General features: G+C 47.5%; 7 protein-coding genes across 7 annotated transcripts; 3 read left to right on the plus strand and 4 right to left on the minus strand.

Annotated features, from left to right (window-relative positions):
- Positions 1-470: 470 nt before the first annotated feature.
- On the minus strand, positions 471-650 carry QBC33DRAFT_463042 (uncharacterized protein; the record flags this gene model as incomplete). The annotated part of the gene is made up of 1 exon (XM_060425106.1): positions 471-650. A coding segment is annotated over one exon (180 nt), but the record flags the coding sequence as incomplete, so codon positions are not given.
- A 2,670-nt stretch (positions 651-3,320) lies between these two features.
- On the minus strand, positions 3,321-3,476 carry QBC33DRAFT_463044 (uncharacterized protein; the record flags this gene model as incomplete). The annotated part of the gene is made up of 1 exon (XM_060425107.1): positions 3,321-3,476. A coding segment is annotated over one exon (156 nt), but the record flags the coding sequence as incomplete, so codon positions are not given.
- A 2,758-nt stretch (positions 3,477-6,234) lies between these two features.
- On the plus strand, positions 6,235-7,853 carry QBC33DRAFT_502502 (uncharacterized protein; the record flags this gene model as incomplete). The annotated part of the gene is made up of 3 exons (XM_060425735.1): positions 6,235-6,582; positions 6,655-7,222; positions 7,304-7,853. The coding sequence occupies exons 1-3, from the start codon at positions 6,402-6,404 to the stop codon at positions 7,851-7,853; spliced, it is 1,299 nt and encodes a 432-aa protein (XP_060277826.1). The 5' UTR covers positions 6,235-6,401.
- Positions 7,854-8,619: 766 nt separating this feature from the next.
- QBC33DRAFT_553540 (kinase-like protein) lies at positions 8,620-9,678 on the plus strand. Its single transcript, XM_060429422.1, has one exon. It carries the CDS (start codon positions 8,651-8,653, stop codon positions 9,590-9,592), a length of 942 nt encoding a protein of 313 aa, XP_060277827.1. The 5' UTR covers positions 8,620-8,650; the 3' UTR covers positions 9,593-9,678.
- A 246-nt stretch (positions 9,679-9,924) lies between these two features.
- On the plus strand, positions 9,925-11,094 carry QBC33DRAFT_553541 (uncharacterized protein). The gene has a single exon (XM_060429423.1). The coding sequence runs from the start codon at positions 10,019-10,021 to the stop codon at positions 10,640-10,642; it is 624 nt and encodes a 207-aa protein (XP_060277828.1). The 5' UTR covers positions 9,925-10,018; the 3' UTR covers positions 10,643-11,094.
- QBC33DRAFT_605184 (pectin lyase fold/virulence factor) lies at positions 11,034-12,549 on the minus strand (the record flags this gene model as incomplete). The annotated part of the gene is made up of 1 exon (XM_060432270.1): positions 11,034-12,549. The coding sequence occupies one exon, from the start codon at positions 12,547-12,549 to the stop codon at positions 11,110-11,112; it is 1,440 nt and encodes a 479-aa protein (XP_060277829.1). The 3' UTR covers positions 11,034-11,109.
- Positions 12,550-13,345: 796 nt separating this feature from the next.
- Positions 13,346-15,366, minus strand: QBC33DRAFT_337944 (uncharacterized protein). The gene has a single exon (XM_060423721.1). The coding sequence runs from the start codon at positions 15,267-15,269 to the stop codon at positions 13,554-13,556; it is 1,716 nt and encodes a 571-aa protein (XP_060277830.1). The 5' UTR covers positions 15,270-15,366; the 3' UTR covers positions 13,346-13,553.
- Between the last annotated feature and the right edge of the window lie 399 nt (positions 15,367-15,765).

Below are 15,765 nucleotides of genomic sequence, written 5' to 3' on the forward strand. Positions count from 1 at the left end.
ACTCTCTTAACCATTCCACTTGCTTAACCTCTCTGCTATATACAATCACCTTCCTACTCCTATACTTCTCTAACTCTTCCTATACAACCTAGCACACCTTTTTATCTTTCTCCTTTACTGTCAAAACTCTCTTTACCTAGTAACCTATATTCTTCTTTATTGTTGCTAACTTAAACAAACAAACCTACTACCTGTCTACTCTTATTCTTGCAAAAAACCTCTCTATATCTGCTAATGCCAATGTCACTGTCAAAAATACTACCTACACTCTTATCTCTCACAACATCTTGCCTAACTTGCCTAACTGCAGCTAAAATATCCTATCGCTATCTAACACTATATAATACTTGTCTATAAAAACCTAGTCTAACTGCCTCCTATGCCTGCAACTAGTTAACAAATAACTAGAAACCTTTTGTTACTACTAACTCTAGCATTACAAACACAATTAATGCTGCTTAGTTTGCCTCTTAGCTTTGCCAAACATGTAAATCAATCCTACATAACTTGCACTGCCTATGCAAATCCTCTTGCAATGCTACTAACAGCATTACCACAATTGTCACTCCTTCTAGCAAACAAAACGCTAGCAACATAAACAACATGCTTTTACCTTCCTCTATTCCTACTACCTGCACAATCAGACTCTTCTTTTAGATAATTGCCTAGATTACCCTCTTCTACATGCTGCAAAACTATGCCTCCTTCCCTATCATAACTCTTAACTAACCCTTTATATCTACCTGCTATAACTATGTAAACTGCTAAAACTATGCCTTTTCTTACATGCTGTTAAACACATCTAGCTTCTATTTCCCTCTTAACCTTAACCTTGCAACCTTATCTTCCATGCCAAACCTGAAAAATCAATGCCACTTCTAGCTAATTGCCTAAAACTAATCCTACTATGCAACTATCCTAAACACCCTTTGCTGCAACTCTTATGCATATATCATCTTTGCTACATGCATGCTATATCTAGCCTGCAAATCCTAAATGCTATCCAACATGCCCTTGTTATCCTTGTCAAACTTGCTATCCTTGCCTACATTTTCTCCAAACGCCTTATTCAAATACTAGTTTAAAATTGCAATTGCAATATGCTTCTATACGCTTATGCCAACCTGCGCCTTTAGATACCACCTGCTATGCTACTGCATAATCTGCTGCATCTAGTCTAGTGTCTACTTTTACTCCTAGATCTACACTGCCTATATAACCTTATCTTTTACCTTTCTCTTGTCTCTAACCTTGCCTTCTTCTGCTTCAACTTCTGCCTTCTCAACAGCCTTATCCTTACGCTTTACAATCTCATCTACCTACAAAAACACACTTAGCTTATCTACCTCTTTGACTATCCTTTGCATCTGCTGCCAAAATAGCAATACCAATCACAAATACTATACTAACAACTTACTCACCTTGCATAGCAAGTACTAGTATATAACCTTAACCTTGCCTATGCTGCAGTAATTCTTGTAATATAACACTATAAAACTTGCCATGCCCTAGTCTATCAATATATTACACACCTTGCTATACGCTATATTGCAATGCTATATCTTTATAATCTCTCACAACTATGCTAGCATTTCCTCTAACATATGCATTAATTGCAATAACTTTTTCCAAAACCACTCTACTGCCAACTTATACTTGCATACTGCCTTAGCCTAATACAGCATCTTGTCGCTGCCCTTTACTGCCATCTACTCCTTCTGCTTATCTACCTGCTGCAAAATCTGCCACACTACCTAACCCTAACCCTTTGCTAACTACTTATTGCAATTGTCTTGCAAAAATAAATATCTAACCTAGTCTTTGCTATAGTCATCTTCTATCTACCCCTACTTAATCGCTAGCACTAACCTAAAATTATTGCCTTCTACTATCAATAGCTTGCCTAATTTAGCCCTCACCTTTCTAACCATCTTATGCAACATATTTGCCAAATTGTTTGTCTTAATCTTCATCTGCTAATATATAATCCAATCTCTAACCTAATTAACTATTCCTACTGCTAGCATTGTAAACCAAACCTGCATCTTATATATGCACAAATCAAATATCTAATCTATTAGGCCTAGCTTAGACTTGTCTAACACAACTGTCATAAACTACTTAACCTTTAGCTAGGTAATTTTAAACAACCTAGTTGCTACCTTTTACACCTCCTTTACACTTATCATTTTTTCTAACACTGCTACCTTGTCTTACTGCTTAACTACTAACTAATATACAACTAACATCTACACTACCTTGATAACTGCCAAATACTTTAGCATATAATCCTCTAGCCTATACTAACCATTATCATCACGCAATCCTAATACTACCAACCTGCTAATCAATGCATTCTTGTATAGCATATGCTTATATTAATAGTCAAAAAACGCAACTATTGCATCCAAACACAACTAGTCTGCCTAGTCCTCACACCTTTGCCACTTTACCTTATCTAACAGCATTATGCCTTCTACCTGCACACACTTTTCTACTACCTTGCAAAACTTGTCAAACAAATTACCTTGCTTTTTGGTAAATGCATATAGCAGCTAGTCTCTATTATCCTATTCTTATGTCTACTGCATATAACATAACAACTTGCAATACACCTTCTTATAATCTACCTACATATCCTTCTCTATTTGCCTGTCAAATAGCTTCTTTTACTTGACATATACCTCCTTTTTGTTAATCTTAAACAACATTGCATGCCTATACTGCTTTACTACTGCCTCTCTTGCCTACTCTATCACCTACTTTATGCTTTCTCACATCTACTGCAACATCACCTTATCCTTGCTAATCAGCTTAACCATGCTGTGTAACTAGGCTAGATTTAAACCTTTCAAATGCATTAGCTAACTAACATAGTCTAACTACTTGTTTAGCTTAGCCTTCTTGTTGCCTGCTTTAATTAACTGCCTCTTTGACTTAAACTGCGCTATCTAGGTTGCATAGATTTATATTAGCTACTTTTTCAATATCTCTACACCTACCTTTGCTACCATTGCCAGCTTGCTGCCTTAGCTAACCTCAAACTATCTGCTTGCTACACGCAACTAGAAAAACCGCTAGCAATGCATGCCTGTTATCTATAGCATTGCCTACTCCTGTTTTGCCCTTTTTACCATATTGCTGCCTCTAACCTATCTACTTTTCTATCTATGCTTTTTCCTACAATAATCTCTCATCTACCATTTGCCTTGCATAACAAACCTACACTTATTACATTGCAACCTGTCAAACTTAAGCAGCGCAATAAATAGGATTAGGTTAACTGTTAGTAGCAAGAACCAAAATGTCTGCAACTTATCCTAGTTTTGCACAATACCCTCTAATCTCTCTACTGCCTTTACAACTTCTACTTGCTGCCTTGCATTTATATAATCATGCTTTCTGCGCAAATAGGTTCTAGCCTTACCTGCATAACATCTAACCTTACATTTCATGCAAATAACAAACAAGTATTCAAGCAAGCAGTCAAATAGCTCTATAATTTCTTGCTAACTCAACAATATCTTAATGCTTTAAACTATTCTACTTAACCTTAGAATCTCAACCCCTTTCTACTTTTTTGTTCACTCTTATCATGCTACCTTTGCATCAAATAGCTGCTCTGACTAGTCATTAGTCTTCAACCCTAGTCTATTGCAATCTTACTCCAACCTATCCTAACCCTAACGCTTACAATTCTAACATAGCTTTACCTTTTTGCACCTGCTGCTTAGGAAACTAAAAGTTCTATAGCTAGATTTTTCTCAATTTGCTAATTAAAAGCATACTACTTTTGTTTATTTTAGCCAAGAAAAAGTCTTTGGCAGCTACTTTCCTTTTCTTTACAGCAGCTACCTCTTATCTTCAATTGTAAGTCTGCAATTTGTATAGCGTTTTCTTTAGATAGCTACTACATAGCTTAGCTGTATTTAGAGATAGGCTAGGTCTAAACCTTTCAAATGCATTAGCTAACTAACATAGTCTAACCACTTGTTTAGCTTAGCCTTCTTATTGCCTACCTTAATCAACTGCCTCTTTAACTTGAATTGCACTGTCTAGGTTGCATAGATTTGTATTAGCTACTTTTTTAATATCTTTGCATCTACCTTTGCTACTATTGCTAGCTTGCTGCCTTAGCTAACCTTAAATTACCTGCTTGCCATATGCAACTAGAAAAACCACTAGCAATACACACTTATTATTCACAGCACTACCTACTCTTGTTTCACTTTTTTTACCATATTGCCACTTCTAACTTATCTGCTTTTCTATCTATGCTTTTTCCTATAATAATCTCTCATCTACTATTTGCCTTGCATAACAAACCTATACTTATTGCATTGCAACTTGTTAAACTTAGGTAATGCAATAAATAAGATTAGGTTAACTATTAGTAGCAAAAACTAAAATGTCTACAACTTATCCTAGTTTTGCACAATACCTTCTAATCTCTCTACTACCTTTACAACTTTTGCTTGCTGCCTTGCATTTATATAATCATGCTTTCTGCATAAATAGGTTTTAGCCTTACCTATACAACATCTAACCTTGCATTTTATGCAAATAACAAATAGGTATTTAGGCAAGCAGTTAAATAGCTTTATAATTTCTTGCTAACCTAACAATATCTCAATGCTTTAAACTATTCTACTCAACCTTAAAATCTTAACCTCTTTTTACTTTTTTGTTTACTCTTATTATACTACCCTTGCATCAAATAGCTGCTTTAACTAGTTGTTAGTCTTTAACTCTAATCTATTGCAATCTTGCTCTAACTTATCCTAACCCTAATGCTTACAATTCTAACATAGCTCTACCTTTTTGCACCTGCTGCTTAAGAAACTAAAAGTTTCATAGCTAGATTTTTCTCAATTTGCTAATTAAAAGCATACTACTTTTGTTTATTTTAGCTAAGAAAAAGTCTTTAGCAGCTACTTTCCTTTTCTCTATAGCAGCTACCTCTTGTCTTTAATTGTAAGTCTGCAATTTGTATAGCGTTTTCTTTAGATAGCTACTACATAGCTTAGCTATATTTAAGGTAGGTTTTTGTAATGTCTAGGATTTGGCTTATCAATCTTGCAATCCTTAACCATTTGCCAGGCTTGATAGACTTATGCTTTGCTTGCAAATAACTAATAACCTTGCCTGCTATGCATTTAATTTTACACTTGCATATTAGAAACAAGTATTTAGGCAAACAAACAAATAGCTTTATAGTAGTTTAAATGCATGTCTTGGTTAACTATTAAATAGTTATAACTATAGCCTTACACTACTGTTTGCCTCTATTTACCCTAGACAACAGGCTAATGCATTGTCAGCCCTTGTAATGCTATACTAGCTTAGGTAATGCTAACAAACAAAACCTACAGCTTTTCCCACCTACAAGCATTTTACTAACTTGAAAATAGCACTAAAGATTTCGCTTGCATTTAAGCTTTATACGCATACCGATTTTGTCAATTTTACCGTTGAAAATGTCTACAAGCTCTGCCTTCTATTTCTCTACAAGCTCTGCCCTCTGTCTTCACTAGCGCCATTTCAAATTACATGACATTTTCTACAAGCATAGCCTATGCTTGTCGCCATATTTAAAGGTAGGTTTAGTACCAAATCTACGTTTCGTAAATAAGATTTGCTACAGCTAGCGACTAGATAAGCAATAATAACGTCGTCTTTACAAAGAATGGCATGCAAGTGGCAATTCGTTTAAGCGCCATGCCTAAAGCAGCCAAACCCGTTAGACTGCAGCGTCTGCACTGTCGCTGCTGCAGTTTACTATGCCGCTAGTCTCCCTATGCCCAAGAAGCGGGACCAGGCTCTCCAGCGCCGAGTCATCATGTCGCTCATGCCAGGCATAGCCAAAGTCACCTCCCAACTCGTAGGCCCGTCCACGCTCCTCTCTCCTAGCGACTGCTCTAACAGCAATACGGCATCCATGCCAAACCGGCACCGCTTGCCCTAGGACTAGCCGACTTCGCAGAGTACGTTTAAGAACTTGGCTACATCTCCGCACACCGCCAAGATCGCCGCCGTCCCCGACGCCCGCCGCGTCTTGACGCACACCTGCGATAGCACTCCCAAAGACGCCTTACTATAGCTACTGCTGTCGCAATCTGTCGCAGGCATCCTTTTTGGTTATGAAATAGCCAACAAAAAAGGCAATACCATTCGCAATCACCGACGAAATTGCGGCGTGGCAGGCCCGTGCACTCCTGCGTCCACAAAAACTTGGGGGCTGAGATAAGCGGCACAGCCCCTGTAAAATTCGGGGAAACTCGCCACTGTCACTGGGACAACAGGCTAGGGTGGGGCAACAGCAATCGAAATAAACATTGCGCATAACAAACTCCAAACTGACGCGCCAAAACCAACCACAATTTGTCGCAACTGCATCCAAGATGCCCAGTATCAGCCATTCTTTTGACAGTAGCACTTGGATTGAGTCTTGGATCGAGCAGCTAATGGCGGATCGCGACGTGCCTTTATTGTTTAATCCAACGCTGACCCCAACCAAGACGTCTAAAAGACCGCGCCACGGCGACATTGACGACGACCTCACCACTCCACGACCTGCACGATGTATGACCCAACCGCTACCATGTTATCCGACACCATTTGGCTCCTGCCTATACGCTGACTAGTGGTTCATAGATGCCGAGAGTCAAGATGCATCGTCTGTTTCCTCCAGCTCGACAAAGACTTCCTCAGCCAGCCGCGGCTCTCGAAGCCCGCGCAAGAAGGAGTTTGCGCTTCGCACCACAACCAATTTTCCCGTCGACCGTCGAGACATATCCGACATGCCCCAAGATATCGGAGAGAACACCCTGGAATTGGTAGGAGATCTCCAGGAGATCGGCAACGGCGACCGCGCAGTCATCCCCGAAACATTTAGGAAATCCGTCCAAAGGCAAAGCGGTCTTCGTCGAGCTCCCGACCGTTGGTTCCACCCCGTGCCTCGCACCACCGCGACTCAGAATTCCGAAGCAGCAGCCACGGGGTCTTCTGGCTCTGTTTCCAACACAGATCAAGAGGAAGATATGTTGGATCCGGATGGCAGGACAATGCTGATATGTCAGCACTGGCGCCTGCACGAGATATGGACCAACACAAAGACATGCGAGCGAAAGATGGAGCACGAGCCAGCGTGGAACGACTCGGTGCACGCGCCTATCTTGGCAGAATCCATTCGCGGCCACAACGCTGTCCACTACAGGAACATGTATACACCCTACCCAGTCCATCTCCTAGCACGCTCAAAGTGTGTTTTTCCAACGCTAACAACCTCCCTCTTGCTTAACAGAACTTGCTGCCGTGTATCTCCAGAATACCGCGACCCAGACCCCCTCCTTGGCGATAACAAGGTCGACTACGGCCTCTTTCTCTCTCAACACCCCTCAGAACATAATAACCCAAATGACTCTCTCTCCCATTCCCCAGACATACTGCTACCCTGTTCTCACATTCAGCTCAGCGACGGCGCCCCGACCCCCCTTGCCGTTAGCATCGAAACTAAGAGCCTCCGTGCCGACGGCATCGGAGGCCCGTCGCAGCTGGCAAACTGGGTGCGCGCCCACTTCCGCCATCTCGCGCTGCTCGTCGAGAGGGCCGGCGGAGGGGTCCCTCTCCCGGTGCTGCCGGTGGTGTTTGTGTATGGGGCGTCGTGGAGGGTGGATTTTGCGGAAAGGAGGGACGGGAAGACTGTTATATACGAGAGCGTTGTGGTTGGGAGCACGAAGACGCTGCAGGGGTGTTATCAAGTGAGAGCGGCGCTGGTGAGGCTGGGCGAGTGGGTTGATAAGGAGTTTGGAGAGTGGTGGAGACAGCTAGGTAGTTGGGACGCAGTGCGTTAATCTAGCGTTGAGATGCACTACAATCTTCCTGCCAAATGGCTAACAGCTGCTTTCCCCATCGATGTCCTGTCGCTGTCGCCAGTGCTACCGCCGTCGCCGTCACCAAGGTCACCATCGATGTCACTAAGAAGCACACGAGAGTTCTAACGGTGAGCTTTGAAGAGGGTAATTGGAAGAGGAGGAAGAACGGACGAGGGCGGCGTGTGAACTTGTGTGAACTGGCAGACTAGGGGTGGTTCCCTTGGTTGAGTAGGTGTGTGTTTCGTTCTAGCCGAATCTTCTTGCCCTCCCTCCCACCTCTCTCCTCACAGCAGATTGCGTTTGTTGAAAGGTTTAGACTTGGGACGCCTTTACTGTGGAAGACATTTGCTTGATGCCATAGAGAGAGCGTCGACACAGAAATGTTCAGACGTGATGAGAGCTTGTTTTCAGCGTAACGGACTCAGAATTGTCAACTTTAACCCCAATCATTGTAGGCATCTCGGACATTGTGCGGTAGCTCAACCTTGCCAACTCAGCTGGGAATGAGTCACCTTCTTGCATCACGAGTTTAAGCTCCTGTCAGTTCAATCTCAACAACCTTAAACAATTCTCAATGCCGATGTCCGCCATAGTATGCGCAAGCTCAAACTCAAGCTCAAACTTAATGCAAGTTGCCAATGAGTCACGCTGTAAACCTTAATGCCTAGCCATCCGGCTGGGTATTTAAACCTCAGCGTACCCTCTCATCTTTCCAATTCTTACTAACTTATCTCTCACTTCAACACCGAGCAAAGCAAATTCCATATCCATACGCAATGAGGTATTCCAAAAAGAAGAATCGCCAACCAACTGGCAGAAAGAGCGAACCCGTCGCACCAGACGACAGAACGTTCCTTTTCTGTGTCGAACCCTCGGAGCTCCCGGAACCTCTCCCGTCGTTAGAGGTGATCGAAAATTCGCCAGCAAACGAGGTTCTCCAGGAGGATACAGGTTCTCGTTGTGTTTGTATTGACGACACTTATGTTGTCAAGTACGGCGACTATGTCTTTCCGATCGAAGGGGAGAACCTCCGATATATCCGGGAAAATACGGACGTCCTGCTCCCAAAACTCTTTGCAGTTTACCAGCGGCCAGGGAAATATAACCGCCTCGTAACGTACGTCGTGATGGAGTACATCCCTGGCGATAGCCTCGAGAACCTATGGCCGACCCTAGATGACAGCAAAAAGGACTCCATCGCGTCTGAGTTGCGGCGGAATTTCGACACCCTCCGAGGTTTACCATGTCCATCCCCGGGATCTTTTTGCAGCCTGCGAGGAGAAAAACTCTACGACGGGACGTTCTACGGATACGATGACAGCCGCGGCCCGTTGCGTACCGAGAACGACCTCGTACAAGCTATACTCGATGCGTATGAGTGCTACGCACCCAGCTCGATACGGTACAGAGCAAAGTTTTACCGTCGCGTCCTCCCCGAGGTGCTCCGAGGTAACGACACTCCCGTGTTCACTCACAACAGCCTCCGGCAGAAGAATATCATCATCCGGGAGGACGGAACGGCGGTGCTTCTCGGCTGGGGAGAGTCGGGATGGTATCCGTCATACTGGGAATATGCAACGGCTATGGTCAAACACGAGGCGGAGAGTCGGGGGTGGGAGGATGATGGCTGGCATCTCTTCCTTGGGAAGATCTTGGAAGAATTCCCAAATCAATACGTTTGGATGAGCAGGTTGCATTATGAACGGTTTGAGTTATAGATTTCACTATCAGAATCGACCCCATCAATCTCACCATTGACACATTTCACTGTAAAAGTATGCGCGAAAAGCATGCGTGCGCTGATCATTCCTTTGCTGATGTCTCCTCTGCGGAACTCACATGACGGACTGCCAGCATATATAGTAACTAATCCTCTTTGCTCGCTGTTGCCAGCTTCTCTCAATAGTGAACAATGCAGGCCCGTGGCAGTGCTTCCAAGTCACGTGGACTGAATGTCAGACTGGTGTATTTCGCGGAGGAATGTTGGTCCGACAGTTTTTGGGGGTTGGACTGATTCCCATCCTCGTTTCAATTCTTCTCCACACAGTCAATCAGGCAATCCATCCCAACAGTATCAACTGATCCGCGCCCTAACAATCCGCAACCTTTATGTACCCAACAAGGCAAGGCCAAGATCCATTCCGATGGACCCCCTAGACGATAGGCGAAAGCGCAACATCGACCCAGCCCTGCGTGGCCCAGGTTCTGGGTCGTCTTCGACAACGACGACTTCTTACACAACCAGCACCTCCACCTCCAGGGGCTTCAACTTTGGCGTGGGCAATTCTCTCCCGCTCCAAGCCCAAGATAGCTCCTTCGGATTCCCGCCAGGGTCGACCGTCTCGTACGGCGGCGGCGGAAGTGTCGGGCCCGGACCCCGCGGCGCCATGTACGCGGGCAGCCCCACGATGTTTGGGAGTAGCTCTGGCGCGGACGGTACCACGACTTGGTCAACTGTCCCGTCAGACTCCCATGCTGTGTTTCCTTCGACGTGGCCCCCGCCTCCGTCAAATTCCTTCACGGAGTTCCAGAGGAGGTCTGACGAGGAGATGGAGAGGGAGCAGCGGCGTTGCTTGATTTTCGCGGCGGTGATGTTTGCGGTGGTGGTTGGTATCTTCATTGTCTCTTGGTTAGCTGGAGGCGACGGTGGGACAGAGACTGGGAGTCGCAGCAGCACTAGTAGTTGGGGGTTCTGGATTCCCCTAGGTCCGCTTTGGATCGGATGGGGATCGGAAGGGTTTCGGTGGGCCTTTTCTTTTTCGTTTTGATAGCTGCGATGGGGATCCACTGCGTGGGGGTAGATGCTACCATCATGATTCAAACGTACAGGCAAGATGAGATGAGTTGTTGCGCGAAGAACGATGAAAGGAGAGGTCTAGAGAGAGATGTGTGAAGAGAGCCCGCTCACATAACGTAGTGGAGAGCTCTCTGAGACAGCAGAGCTACTTCGTGTTTCCCAACCTATGCGACAGTTGTATCGGAGAGGGCTCTTGCTACCCGTGTTTGGGTAGGAAGAGAAAGTTGAGAAGGGCTAGACTGAGGGGAGCGAGAAGATTTCTCTGGTGTGTACGGTATTGTCGTCTGAAGTTGTTTCTTCTACAGATGTACTTTTCTGCCAAGAGACGGTCTAAGTAGTGCACATCAGGCGATTGGGCGCGCAAATCCGCATTCCTTTTTCAACAGGTCACGCCCCAAGCTCTGATCCATACGCATTATCAATCCTTGGCTTTCCGCTTTAAGAGAGCACCACTGGCGTCCATCCTCCAAGCACATAAGCTGGGTCTCTATATTTAGCAATGATATCCGCGTCTGCCGGCAATGTCAGCTGCCTCGAAACATTCAGCCGCTGTGACATATCCACAGGATTCCCCTCCAAATCCATCGTGTTAAATTCCCAAAAACGCACTTGACTGGAGTCAAACGGCAGGCCCTGGACGGGACCCCACCCCTGAGGCGAAACATTCGCTGTCCTCGTGTCGATAAGTACCATCTCCGCAAACGGCCAGTTGTCCATGACGCCGCCGGAATTGTCGGGCAGACGCGCAAACGTGACCTTGGACCCCTCGCCGCCGCTGATGGTGCTGTCCACGAAGACGTTGCCGTGGTCTCCCTGTGCAGTGCGCGTCCACGTCACCGACCCACGTTTAGACACAATCTCGCTGCGCAGCCAGTAAACCGACCCGTAGCCCAGCACGGTATCGCCATCACCCGTGAGCTTGCTGTCGGCAACATAGATGGTGCCATAGGTGGTGAAGGCGTCGCCGGAGCCAACAAGCGTCAGGCGGTCGAGCAAGACGCGCACGCCTTCGACGAGCAGCGCTTCGGCCTGGCCACTGTAGTAGTTGTTGATGGTGAAGGTGCTGAGCTGGACGTCGCTGACCCCGTGGAAGGAGAACGCCGGGCGGCGCGACGGTCCCTCGCGGCCCGGGGGGTTGAAGGCGCTGTTGTTGGGGTATCCCACGATCGTCTTGTTGCGACTTTGTCCGCGAATGGTCAGGTTTGTCTTGTACCGGAAGTACACTAACTCCTCGTAGTTGCCGTCCTTGATGAGGATGTTGGTGCGCTTGGTTGGGTTCGCAGGCGCCCAGTCGATTGCGCCTTGGACGGTGTTAAAGTCGCCGGAGCCGTCTGCTGCGACCACCACCTCCGTCGTGCCTGGCTTGGGGCCTTGGTCCTTGGTGGAGAAAACCCAGGAGCAAAAACCATCAAAAGTCCCTTCGTCGGGCTTGAGGACCGTGGCATCCATCTTGACAATGTAGGTACGCCCATAGGCGAGTTTGTTGTTATGCAGATACACAGTCGCCGTGTTTTCGCGGACGATGATGGGGAAGAAGTAGAAGTCCATGCCGCCGATGATGTTGGTCTGGTAAACGGTTTTGTCGCCAGTAGGGGCCTTGGTCGAACCATTACCGTATGGGCTTGGAGAGAATGGGACTGACAGGTCGAGCTGATCAACGAGTTTCTGATCCGCAGCATCGTAGATGCGGATCATACCAGAGTCACCTATTGCCGGAGGGGAAGAAAACTCGAGCACGAGGTGTGTGTCTGGGTTGACGTTCTTTGCTCCATTCGCAGGTGAGATCAAGACCTTGCCGTCCTGGCTCCTCGACACCACGCCTCCCAACACGCCTCCCACCACCGAAAGAAACGTGGATGCAATGATGAAACCCTTCATTTTGTCACTGTCTCGTTTCCCGACTGGCAACGACAAAGTTGGATTAGACAAGGGATAGGTTAGCCTAATGGTACAGAAGGGAATGTCCAATTACCTATTTCATGGGAGGTATTCTGAATATTTATGTTATTCCAAGTAAACTCCTGAAGCTGGATTTCTAAATTTCTAACGGGTTAAAGTTTGCCGAGAAGCCATTCATTCAGAGTGGTCGAGACTGTTGGTTCCTCCAATCGCAGGAATTTTTCTGTTGGATGGAATGGTTCCAATTGCTGATCCCTCCAATTGTAGGCGTTGAGATTGTTGGTTCCTCCAATCGCGGGAATTGTTCTGTTCGATGGAACGGTCCCAATTGCTAATCCCTCCAATCGCAGGCGTTACTAACAAGCTAGGCTTTCCTCCGCATGCGACGTACTACACCAGTATGGGAACAAATGAGGGGAACTGGTAAACTCTTGTATTCGTGCCGAACTCCGGTTGAAACGTTTGTTGTCCATGCTATGCTCTTTTCCCTAGATTGTATGGGATGGTTGCTCAAGTTGACCCGGCATTTCACGGTAGCTCAGTAGGAACAGCTCATCATCGTCTGGCATGTGTACTCGCACGAACCAAGAATCCCAGCGCGACTGACACAAGGTCCGGGTTGAGGCTCCGCCGGAAATAAGCGCTCCCGGCCGCCACCCCGCACTTCGAGGATCCATCCAACCCACGCTTTTAAGAGATCACTTCCATCGCTATGGTTGATAGATGTAAGCCGTTACCATCCCTTCTTGCACATTAGAAGGACGAGAACGAATGTATATCACACCCTTAACATATATGAGTTGGTCTTGACAGGGCGGACATAGCTAACTATAACGCCGCAAAGACGCGCGCTTATACATGGGATGGGTTGATGGCGACGATAGATTGGGAGGCGAATTTAAACCTCACCACGAAGGAGACTCAAGGCGTGTTTATTCATATCCATGTTATCAGCCCCTTGGTTGAGCCGCGATGCTAACGCCTCAGACCATCTGCTCCAGCCGTCTAAGCAACCCATCTGGCTCCGCAACCCCCAAATTGGCAATGGCGTCAGCTCGAGCCTGGCTATCAGCGACGGAGTAGATGCGGATCTCGTCGGCATTACCAGACGGGCGGAAGTGCGCGACATCGCCGTCCGCGAACACGATTCGTACCCCGTCGGTGTAGTCGAGCCGGGCGATTGGGGCGAAGTCCGGTCCGGAGAACACGGTCTGAAGATCCCGGCGGATTGTCGCGAGGCGCTCGACTCTGGAATCTGGTACTTGCAAGAGGGTACCGTCGGCGTCTTGGGCGGCGATATGGTCGGCATGGTACTCAACTTTGCACACGGCGTCGTCAGCAGGCGAGAAACGCTCAATGATCTTCGCACTCGTCGGACGGGGGAAGTCCCGGATCAAAGCGGCGCGGCTAAAGCGATGGGGCAACGTGTTGAACAACCCCGGCAGCGACATCTTGCGGCTACGAGCCGCGAATAGAGCGCAGAGAACCGGAAGCACCGCGTCGCGGGTCGGCAGCGCGGCGAGTGTCTTGCCGTTGCGATCTATGTCGGACCCAGTGAGGAAGCCGCCGTTGGCCTCCCACCCACACACGCGCCGCTGGGAGCTAGAAGACGCAGCTCGCTGCATCCCCGCGATCACGTACGGGCTGCCAATCTTGGTCTTAGGTTCGACCGCAGAGGCGAGCGAACCGCGGTCGATGGCGTCGTTGGTGCTGATCGGGACGACGACTGAGTCGGCGCCTAGGAACTCTGCGACTACCATCCCCAGGAGGTCGCCGCCGAAGAAGCGCAACCTGTCGTTGCACTCGGGGGCGAGGAGCAGCGGCCGGTCGCTGTCGCCGTCGGTGGAGATCACGGCGTCGAACTTTTGGCTTGTCTTGTCGTAGAGGGTTTGGATGGTGTTGAGTTGAGCCTCGTCGATGGCCTCGGTATCGATCGGCACGAAGGTCTCGCTCCGGCCGGTAGATACGACTTCAGCTCCTAGCCTCTGGAAGATGTCCACCACAAGGTCGCGGCCGACTGCAGAATGCTGGTAGATGAGGACCTTCATGCCATCCAGCGTCTCCCCGTCGAAGAAATCAAGGTAGCGCTGAATGTAGGCGGCTCTGCCGTCAGCTATAGTAGGGATGAGGCTAGATGGTTCCCGGCGGAAGACGCCTTGGTCGTCGAACAAGGACTCAGCGTATGGCTGGCTAAGCAGCTCTTCCCGCTTGAGGGCGACAGCGCTGTTGATGGGCTCCTCATCTGACTTCATAAGTTCTCCTCTAGAGGTGTTGAGCTTGTAACCGTTGCGGTCGAAGGGGATATGACTCCCTGTCACCATGATGCTCCCCTTGCCATGCCTGATGGCGTAATAGGCCAAGGCAGGCGTCGGGATAGCGCCGAGGTTGACGGGCCGCATGCCTCCATCTCTCAGGGCCTGCTCGACCGCCTGGCAGAGAGCGCCGCGGCGGTTCTCCACGTAGCTGGTAGAGCTGGGGCGGAGGTCGTAGGCATAATAGAAATCGTCACCAGATTTGATGCCGCCATCGGAGATTTTGAGAGACTGGAGGTAGTGGACCTCGGCCAGGACATTTGTGTAGATTTCGAGGTTGGTTAAATCAACAACTCTGCCGCGGCGGCCACTGGTGCCGAATCTGAGGGGCTCTGGTTTGTACGCGAGGTGGGCGCGGAGCGAGTCTGCGGCAGAGGGGCCAGGCATTTTCCTCCTTAAAGCAGTCGTCGCGATGGAGGGTTGCAAGTAATTATCTAGATATATTTGTTTCCTCAAGATGGATGAGTTGATTAAACGAAGGTGGTGAGGGGTAAAGTGCCAAAAACAAATGAAAAAAATTGTCCACCACTAGATACCACGTGACGACGTTGTATAAGGAAGGGCTGCGGTAGTGTCAGGTTCAAGGTCAGGTGACCGGCTTAATTCAGGTTTGCATGTAACTTGTTCTCCCATTTACAATGAGCTCCACTAGGTGGACGGCCAAAATCACTAGGTGGACGGCCGGCGTGGCCCGTGCCCGGGATTTAAGCCACATGGTCCCACACAAGGCCCCGCAATGCTTACCGCCTACTAAATTTGGTGATAACCAACACGCCAACTACCCCTCCGTAATCATCACCACTACTTGTGCTAGCGACAGGAAGTCAAAAACAGCACGAAGTTCGATTTTTCAATGTTTTGGTATGTACCTTTACAGCAAATT

The sequence above is a fragment of the Phialemonium atrogriseum genome (assembly GCF_030411735.1).
Source record: "Phialemonium atrogriseum strain 8032-3 unplaced genomic scaffold QBC33scaffold_65, whole genome shotgun sequence".
Lineage (NCBI taxonomy): Eukaryota > Fungi > Ascomycota > Sordariomycetes > Cephalothecales > Cephalothecaceae > Phialemonium > Phialemonium atrogriseum.

Bases quoted from the DNA above. Each gene is read 5' to 3' on its own strand.
- QBC33DRAFT_553540 (XM_060429422.1), top strand. From the start codon at position 8,651: ATGAGGTATTCCAAAAAGAAGAATCGCCAACCAACTGGCAGAAAGAGC.
- QBC33DRAFT_553541 (XM_060429423.1), top strand. From the start codon at position 10,019: ATGGACCCCCTAGACGATAGGCGAAAGCGCAACATCGACCCAGCCCTG.
- QBC33DRAFT_337944 (XM_060423721.1), bottom strand. From the start codon at position 15,269: ATGCCTGGCCCCTCTGCCGCAGACTCGCTCCGCGCCCACCTCGCGTAC.